At 33.7% G+C, this 10,102-nt stretch overlaps 1 protein-coding gene across 1 annotated transcript; it reads left to right on the top strand.

The window, feature by feature from the left end:
* The first annotated feature begins 278 nt into the window (after positions 1–278).
* LOC140886662 (glucomannan 4-beta-mannosyltransferase 2-like) lies at positions 279–5,774 on the top strand. The gene is made up of 9 exons (XM_073293379.1): positions 279–782; positions 877–975; positions 1,772–2,024; positions 3,677–3,787; positions 4,180–4,316; positions 4,407–4,520; positions 4,625–4,824; positions 4,934–5,137; positions 5,271–5,774. The coding sequence occupies exons 1-9, from the start codon at positions 453–455 to the stop codon at positions 5,428–5,430; spliced, it is 1,608 nt and encodes a 535-aa protein (XP_073149480.1). The 5' UTR covers positions 279–452; the 3' UTR covers positions 5,431–5,774.
* The last annotated feature ends 4,328 nt before the right edge of the window (positions 5,775–10,102 follow it).

Raw genomic sequence — 10,102 nt, 5'->3', positions numbered from 1 at the left:
AATATATATCAACATTTAATATGCACATACATGTATGACGTATCTCTAAAATAAATTATTGAAGATATTTTTCTAATTACCAAAATTCGATATTTATTTTTTTAACATATAAAAAGGTGATATATTAACCGAATATATCTATAACAAAATTCGTAGCACCAAAGTAGAAATTTGCCTCGAAATAGTTACCGGCAACAGTTGAAGTCAAAAACTTGACCAAATAATGATTATAAAACCTCCCTTCATTTCTTCTCCCACATTGCTCATCGTCTCCTCTCTCTGCTTCTCTTCCCTCTGTTCATAATCACAATGCCACAGTTCTTCAATCTCTCTCCCCCGTTTACATCAAATGGGACGAAAAAATCAGAAGCACTGATTGTCCCAAACTGATCCCAGAAACAAATTAGAATCTTGCAAAATTTTAAGCACTAATTTCACAATACTTTTAGAAAATGGCTGAAGTTTCTGCGCAGACGTTCATGCCGGAGTCGTTCCCGGGGTACACGGCGGATGTGGCGGGGCAGATTGGGGTGCTGTGGGAGCTTATCAAGGCGCCATTGATAGTGCCACTGCTGAGACTATGCGTGTACATTTGCTTGGCAATGTCGATTATGGTGTTCATGGAAAGGCTTTACATGGGAGTGGTCATCGTTCTGGTGAAGCTTTTCTTGAAAAAGCCGGAGAAAAGGTACAAATGGGAGGCGATGAAGGATGATTTGGAGATGGGAAACGGGGCTTTTCCGATGGTTCTTGTTCAGATCCCTATGTTCAATGAAAAAGAGGTGCTGTGTGTTTCCATTGTTTTTTTTTTTTTTTTGGAATGAGAGGGGAAAAAGGGTTCATTTTTTGTTCTTGTTTTGTGGGTTTGATTTGCAGGTTTACAAGATCTCCATTGGTGCAGCTTGTAATCTTTCATGGCCTTTTGATAGGCTGGTGATTCAAGTGTTGGATGATTCCACTGATCTTGTGGTTAAGGTACATGTAGTAACTAAGTCCTCTTTGATCAGTTTCTTGAAATTAGATTCAAGAATTGGTACACTCTTTTAATTAAGAGTAACATTTTTGAGATACGGTCTCACAAATAAGACGGATCAATCCTATCTATATTTATAATAATAAGTAATACTTTTGACATAAAACATAATACTTTTTAATGGATAACCCATATAAAAGACATGTCTCAAGAAAATGACTCTTAAGACCTTCTCATATGAGTTTTTGCCTTTAATTAATTAATTTCTCAAAAAAACACCTCTTTATTTGCAAAAAAAAAGAAGAAGATGATTTAAGTGTGAGTGTACTTGTGAAGATTTTAAGATGTCTTTTATTGTGCAATTAGCACAAGTTAAGGTTGTTTCTTGCTTCAAGTTTCATACTTTTTTTTCCCAATCATTAGTGTATAATTTTTTTTTCACCTTTTTACATATATATAATATAATGATGGCCCATATTTATTACTCACCAGAACTGCCATAAATAGTGGAAGTTCTTTGCATTAATTTCTCACTTGCATTCAGTCTAGAATCCAAGGATGGCCAGCTGGGATTTTATGACCATAATAATAATAATAATCTCCATTTAAACATTACTATACATAGATTTTTACAAAAGATAAAAAAATAATTCACTTACTTCTTCCCTGTCTTTTAAACCATTTATTTATGTCAAAAAGGTCCATCGACTCATAACAAATCGGTAATAGAAAATAAGAAGTAAATGAATTAGTTGTGATGGATTTGGTCACTAAATACGTGCGTTAAATTTGTATTAGGACATGGTTGAAAGGGAGTGTTTAAGGTGGGCAAGTAAGGGCATTAACGTAGTCTACCAAATCCGAGAAAGTAGGGGTGGCTACAAGGCTGGTGCCCTTAAGGAGGGTTTGAAACACGATTACGTCAAGGGATGCGACTATGTCGTCATCTTTGATGCTGATTTCCGACCCGAACCAGACTTTCTCCGACGAGCCGTTCCGTTTCTGATCCACAACCCGGATGTCGCCCTAGTCCAAGCCCGTTGGAGGTTCGGTAAGTCTCGAAATAACTATTGATTATAGCATTAAATAACTAGGGAGGAGAATATTTGGTTACATTAGTTTATATTTTTTTCTTGAAAGAAATTAGAGATTGAAAATAGTATAATAAAGCATCGTTTAAATAAATTAGCAGACTTATTCATTCCCTCACTCCATGTTAGTGGCAACCATGATTTTTGGAAAGAGTAGCGACCTAAATTTAGAATATACGGTACTGTTTCACCACACAACTCAAACATTTTAAATTAAATAATAATTAGAATATTATATTTAAATAACTCTTGATTTCAAGAAGAATAATTATTGATCCGAACAGACTATATAATTTTTTAACATTATTTTGTAATATGACCCATAGAATATAATTAGTGAAATTTTTGTTTAAAGAATGACTTTTAGTATCTCTGGATCCACTCCTTAATGAATATTCAAGCTTTTAATGAGTCGTGGATATATTAATTTTAAAAAAAACTGCATGAATTCTGTACCTGGACAACATATGATGGAATCATCGTCATTAAATTATATAGGTTGATATTAATTTTCGATGCTTGTGATCATGATATAATTATTATGATTGGTCATACATATGTTTTTTGAGCATTAAATATTTAATTAACGCCTTAAATATTTCTTAACTAATGTGATTAACTATAGGACTAGAATTGAGTCAAGAGTGCCCCGAGAGGCCGAGACTGTCGGTGGATTTAGAAAAGGGGCGTTCTCACATATATATATATATACATAAACAAAAACAAAATTGAGAAATTGTCTCACGATTAATTTTGTGAGATTATTTCATGTGTTAATTTATGAGACATATTTCTCATTTAATATGACTCATAAAAAATATTTTTTATGATAAAATATTAGTATTCTCTACAAATGTGGATTGAGTCAACCAATTTAAAGATGAATTTAGACCCGAAAGACTCTCTCACGAGAGATCTACTTATCCATATAATTTTTTTATATAAACTCTAAAGTAGTTGCAAGAGCAACAGTTGGCAATTTAACTACGTTTAGCTCTTAATATTGTTTTGGTACCGACAATTTCTATAGATTTAACATTGGAGAAAATAAATTATATTTTTTAAAGTGGTAATTTACAGGTTGTTCTTCCGTGACCTACGTGCTTTAAATTGATAAGTCACGTGGCATCTGAAATATATGAATTGGACCACCTTTCTGCCCCCCTTTTTTTATTTCCTATAGCATATATATAATATTGTTTCTATTAGGTTAGGTCTACCAGTGTTACCCTAAACTATATGCTGTCTTTTAAAAAATTCATGTGAACTTACTTTGTTCTTTTTTTAATCAGTGCGTGTGAGTTCCCATCTTGATAGGGAGACAATTCTTGTCCTTGGGTACTAAACTTTTGGTAATTTTCCAACTTCTGGAGAAATATAGGCAACGACATAAGGTCGAGCGTCTGTCGTTCGGTCAAAATTAGATGATAAATATAAACTGAATTTTAAAAAAATAACACGTTAATCCAATCGTCTGTATTCCTCGAGTTTAATTATGTGTCAAAATAATTTAAGGACGATAACTCCATAGACCGTGACACAACAATAAAATCAAATAATTTTTTTTTTTAATCCAAGTATTGGGAAACATGACATATTACGATTTTTGCAGTGAATTCGGATGAATGCCTGCTGACAAGAATGCAAGAGATGTCACTAGACTACCATTTCAAAGTTGAACAAGAAGTTGGATCCTCCACTCATGCCTTCTTCGGCTTCAACGGTAAATCAGCAAATGTATCTAACTGATGCAATCAATGTCGATCAGTAATGGAACTTTATGCCAATTAATCCACGCTCTTCGTGTGATAAATTATTGTTGAATCTCCCAAAAAGTATATATAAAGTTTATAAGTATAGACATTCAAACCGAATGTGTCTTCTTACGCGTATGAATCGATGCTTGTATGTATATCTCCGGTTCACATTCCGGGATCATGGACTCGAGTAAGTAAACTCGACCACATAAGAAGGGCTCCACTAGCAATTCTTCTAGCGAAAATGATTAAACCAAGAGTTGCTTGATAGAATCATATTTATGACCAGCCATCATATTTTGTCTTATCAAAACATTAGCCATGTAGTACAATTTACTTACTAGGCATGATCTCCCAGGAACTGGTGGGATATGGAGAATCTCCGCGATCAACGAGGCCGGAGGGTGGAACGACAGAACCACCGTTGAGGACATGGATCTCGCTATTCGTGCTGGTCTCAAGGGCTGGAAATTTATATACTTAGGTGACCTCCAGGTACGTACATGTGTGTATGTGCGTGTCTATATATATATATATATATGTATGTGTAAGTATTATTTAGTCAATTACTCTGTTTTTGGACAGGTGAAGAGTGAACTTCCTAGTACTTTCAAAGCCTTCCGGTTCCAGCAACACCGCTGGTCTTGCGGGCCTGCCAATTTGTTCAGAAAAATGTTCCTAGATATCGTTACAAACAAGGTTTTTTCCTTAACTAATTTAGTTAATTACAGTTTAATGTTCATGTTATAAGTTAGAACTGTACTAGAACTTTGCTGAATCTTTACAACTTTTTCTGTGTGCAGAAAGTTTCACTGTACAAGAAGTTTTATGTGATATACAGCTTCTTCTTTGTCCGGAAGATCATAGCCCATATGTTCACTTTCTTCTTTTATTGCGTCGTCCTGCCGTTTTCGATACTTGTCCCGGAAGTTGATGTTCCCAAATGGGGAGCCATTTACATTCCCTGCGTCATCACTGCTCTTAATTCAGTCGGGACTCCGAGGTACACTCACATACGACGATCCGAAGCTTTCGATATATACTTTTGTCAAGTCTGTTGATCTAAGGGAATGATGATGCATGTGTGTGTGGATCGATTTTTGAACTTTCAGGTCATTCCATCTGTTGTTTTATTGGGTCCTATTCGAGAACGTGATGTCGTTCCACCGCACGAAGGCAACGCTCATCGGTTTGCTCGAGGCGAAGAGGGTTAATGAATGGGTGGTGACTGAAAAGCTTGGAGATGCTCTTAAGAACAAAACCAACACCAAGACCGTTGCCCCAAGGAAGCAACTATTCAAGTTCCTCGGAGACAGGTAAAATTACTCTGACTCTTACTCTGACTCTTGTTTTATTTTTTTTTTACAACGTGGGAACATGCAGTCGTTACCTTCGATGCATACTGCTGTCTCTCAACCTTTTAACCGTCCCCTTATTTCGTTTATCCAGAATACAAGTGCACGAGCTAGGATTCGCCGTGTTTCTTTTCATCTGCGGGTGCTACGACTTCCTGTATGGAAAGAACTGTTATTTCATATACCTATTTCTTCAAGTCATCACCTTCACCATCGCGGGATTCGGCTACGTCGGAACCATTGTCCCAAGTTAATCGGCCATTCTCTGTTAGTTTGAGTGAACATGGATCCCCCATTAGGAAAACTGTACACCGAAAAGGGAAATCGGAGAGTTCGATTGATCTGAAAATCTGTTGCTTGCTGCCAACAAAATGGGGCAAAAAGCATCAGTGTGTAATACTGATACATCAAGAAAAGAGTTGAGTTCAAGCACAAGCTAGTATCGTATTTAAGTACTTACAGAGTTAGGAAAAATAATGTTATTTCTTTTATAATTTATTTATAGGGCTTCTAGTCTGTGTGATATTGTAGATCATTTTATGTATAATATACATTTAAGTCTTTTTTTGGGAGCGTTTTTAACAGAATATTATAAATTATGGCGTGATATAAAATCTATTCATCCTCATAGTTTGTCGGCAAAATTTGTTTTGGTCCCGAACAACAAAGATCGAATGGTTTTGGTTAAACTTCGTCTCAATTATATTGGTCAAAAAATTGTGTATCACAAATATATATAGACTTGCTATATATTTATCAATAAGTTTCTTCTTTTTTACTATTTATCATTGTTAATTAAGTCTTAACAACGTGGAATCATTTTTTAAATAAATTAAATATGAATAAGATAATAAGTTTATATATTCTTTATTTTTCAATGATATTTCTTAATTTATGTGTGAAAAAAAATAGACATATATAATCTAGACTAGTACAGAGTTACAAGTGTTGTTTGCTTGTATAGTCCGTTTTTATATATACGTTGCCTACTTAGGGCATCTCCAACCCTCCTCTATAATGGAGGATTCCTCCATTATAGAAGAGGGTTGACTCTCCAACCCTCCTCTAAAAGCACTCTCCATTTTGGAGAGTGCTACAGTGATCCTCCATTCATATAAAGATTTATATGGAGGATGACATTAATTACGAAAATGTCATCCTCCGAAATTATAAAAAAGTCCTTCCATGTAATTTGTTTATTATTTTGTTGCATTTTATTTTTTAAAATTTTTGTAATTAGTTTAGTGTTTCATTTATTTAATTATGATAAAATTTATTTGAAGTTTTTTATATTTTTTTCATAAATTAATTGTTATTTTAATACATAATTATTAACATATTACACGATTTTTTTCGTTGAATCAACTAATCGAAATAATTTAGTTGAAAGATATATTATATAATTATTAAATTATATATGTATGTGTTGTAAAAAAAATATTAAAAAGGAGTATTTGGTAATATATAGAGGATATGGGTTGGAGAATGTTTTGAAAAATAGAGATCACAAATCTCTATTTCAGAGGATGGAGGATGAAAAATAGAGGATATGAGTTAGAGATGGCCTTATACAATAAATTTTTTAATTAAATAATTGTAAAAATTAAAAAAACAAAGAGGTCCCACCAACTTATTAATTTGGTGTGTCATCACATTTAATATAATGGAATATGTAAAGGGAGTAATTATCATGTTGAAAAAATGGCTAACAAATTATATGGCGGGGATAAAAATTATCAACAGATTCCATAAATTCAAATAATTTTTTTCCGCATCTAAAATAAAAACGACCAAACTAGTATGTCCAAAACATAATAAGAAGAAGAAAAATCATCATCCCGCAAAAATTAGGAAATACTACTCAAATTAATTGTATTTAGATATATACTTGCGGTGGGCCTAATCATATGATTAATTTAATCGATTTTATTTCATCTACTTGTCGCAATCACTTATTAGTAGACAATGACTTTAGATCTTCTTCTACCAATCTTTTCGACTGAACACTAGCATTTATACGGAAGAATTAAAAGCCATTTGGTATAAATATATTGTTGTGAAAAAGTAAAAATTTATGGTAAAAAATAAATATTTTAAAACTCAAAATATATCAAACTCTACACTTTATAATATTTTTCCCTCAATTCAATTGTATTTTTCATCACAAATGAAGACCTATTTATAGATCCACATTTGAGATTAGTCCAAAAATTAAAACATCATCATCTACATCAACACACACTAATTTTCCACATTTTACAACTCAATATTCAACATTCAACATTCAATATTCAATATTCAACATAATAATAATAATATATTTTTCAACACTCCCCCTTGTGATGATGATCGTGATATGATGACTGTCTTCATTACGTGTTTTATACTGCCTCGTTAAAAATCTTACTAGGAAAAACCCAGTGGGATAAAAACCATAGTAAGGAAAAAAGAGTGCAGCCACGTAAACTCCCCCTCATGTTAACATGAGTGATTCTTCACATATTCCGCAGATTGCGCATCCCAATGTTGTATATATGCTTTCTGAATATCGTCGTGGGAAGTGCCTTTGTGAAGAGATCTGATGAGTTCTCACTTGATTGAATATAACAGATATCAATATCTTTATTCTTCTCAAGCTCTTGAGTGTAGGCAAAGAATTTTGGGGGGATATGTTTGGTTCTGTCACTTTTGATATATTCTTCTTTCATTTGAGCAATACATGCAGCATTATCTTCATATAGTGTCACAGGCTTCTTGTCTACTGTCAATCCACACGATATTTGAATATGTTTGGTCATTGACTTTAACCATACACATTCACGACTTACTTCATGTAATGCAATAATCTCGGCGTGATTTGATGAAGTTGTTACGAGTGTTTGTTTCTGTGAATGCCAAGAAATTGCGGTGCCTCCACGAGTAAATACATATCCGGTTTGGGAACGTGCCTTATGTGGATCAGATAAATATCCAACATCAGCATAACCAATGATACTTTGATTGGTGTCTTTTGAGTACAAAAGTCACAAATCTGTTGTTCCTCGTAGATAACGGAATACATGTTTAATTCCGTTCCAGTGCCTCTTTGTTGGATATGAACTAAATCTTGCCAATAAATTTACAGCAAAAAATATATCAGGTCTAGTGCAATTTGCAAGATACATAAGGGCGCCAATGACACTTAGATATGGTACTTCTGGACCAAAAATATCTTCATTATCTTCACATGGACGGAATTGATCCTTTTCTATGTTTAATGATCTTACAACCATTGGAATACTTAATGGATTTGATTTATCCATATTAAAATGTTTAAGGATCTTTTCTGTATAATTTGCTCCGTGAACAAAAATTCCACATTCTTTTTGTTCGATTTACAAACCCAGACAATACTTAGTTTTTCCAAGATCCTTCATTTCGAATTCTTCCTTCAAGTAAATCATAACTTTTTTAATTTCTTTATTCGTTCCAATGATGTTTAAATCATCAACATATACAACAATAATTACACATCCGGATGTTGTTTTCTTGATGAAAACACAAGGGCATATTGGATCATTTACATATCCCTTTTTCATCAAGTGCTCACTTAGCCGATTATACCACATTCGACCGGATTGCTTTAACCCATATAATGATCTTTGCAATTTTACAGAATAAAATTCTCTGGGTTTTGAACTTTGTGCTTCAGGCATCTTAAATCCTTCAGGGATTTTCATGTATATATCACTATCAAGTGATCCGTATAAGTAAGCTGTAACAACATCCATAAGACACATTTTCAAATTTTCAGACACTGCCAAACTAATTAAATATCGAAACATAATTGCATCCATAACAGGAGAATACGTTTCTTCATAATCAATTCCAGGCCTTTGAGAAAAACTTTGTGCAATAAGTCTAGCTTTATATCTGACTATTTCATTTTTCTCATTTCGCTTTCGAATAAAAACCCATTTGTATCCAACAGGTTTTACACCTTCAGGTATGAGGACTATAGGTCCAAAAACATTACGTTTATTCGGCGAATCCAATTCAACCTGAATGGCATCTTTCCATTTTGCCCAATCATGACGAGTTTTACATTCACCAAAGGTTTTTGGTTCATGATTCTCGTTTTCATTTATAATGTCACATGCCACATTATAATAAAATATCTCATCAATATCTTCTATATATTTTCGGTTCCATATTTTTCCAGTATTAATATAATTGATAGAGATTTCACGATTCTCGTCAGTTTGTGGTTCTGACATAACATTTTCATCATCAGGTGTTTCTTCTAGAACACCATTTTCTATTTTATGATCATCGTGTTTCTCTATGCCTTTTCTTTTTCGATGATTTTATCCTTGGAACCGACTGGCCTTCCACGCTTCAAGCGTTTTATGACATCATGAGTGTCTTCAATTTGTTTCTTTGGAATTTCAATTAGAGCATGGACATTTACATCATGTAAATATGATTTTGTTACCCTTTTTATGTCTGCAAATGCATCTGGAATTTGATTTGCAATTCTTTGCAAGTGTACAATTTGCTGTACATCTTTCTCACATTGTTTGGTCCTTGGATCCAAATGTAACAATGATGGTACATACCATGTGATTTCTTTTTCGATGTGTTTCTTTTCTCCCCCTAACATTGGGAAGATTTCTTCATTAAAATGACAATCAACAAAACGTGCTGTAAACACGTCGCCTGTCTGAGGCTCAAGATATCGAATGATTGATGGACTATCATAACCGATATAAATACCGATTTTTCTTTGAGGACCCATTTTTGATCGTTGAGGTGGTGCAATAGGCACATACACCATACATCCAAAAATTCTCAGATGAGAAATATTTGGTTCTTTACCAAATGCAAGCTGCAATGTGGAGAATATATGATATGCACTTGGTCTGATGCGAATTAATGCCGCAGCAT

Source organism: Henckelia pumila, chromosome 3, assembly GCF_033568475.1.
Source record: "Henckelia pumila isolate YLH828 chromosome 3, ASM3356847v2, whole genome shotgun sequence".
Classification (NCBI taxonomy): domain Eukaryota; kingdom Viridiplantae; phylum Streptophyta; class Magnoliopsida; order Lamiales; family Gesneriaceae; genus Henckelia; species Henckelia pumila.
The sequence above is the reverse complement of the archived record's forward strand: the minus strand, read 5'-3'. Positions and strand labels throughout refer to the sequence as shown.

Bases quoted from the DNA above. Each gene is read 5' to 3' on its own strand.
- LOC140886662 (XM_073293379.1), top strand. From the start codon at position 453: ATGGCTGAAGTTTCTGCGCAGACGTTCATGCCGGAGTCGTTCCCGGGG. The intron at 2,025-3,676 runs GTAAGTCTCGAA...CGATTTTTGCAG, and splicing joins CCAAGCCCGTTGGAGGTTCG to TGAATTCGGATGAATGCCTG. The intron at 3,788-4,179 runs GTAAATCAGCAA...ATGATCTCCCAG, and splicing joins TGCCTTCTTCGGCTTCAACG to GAACTGGTGGGATATGGAGA.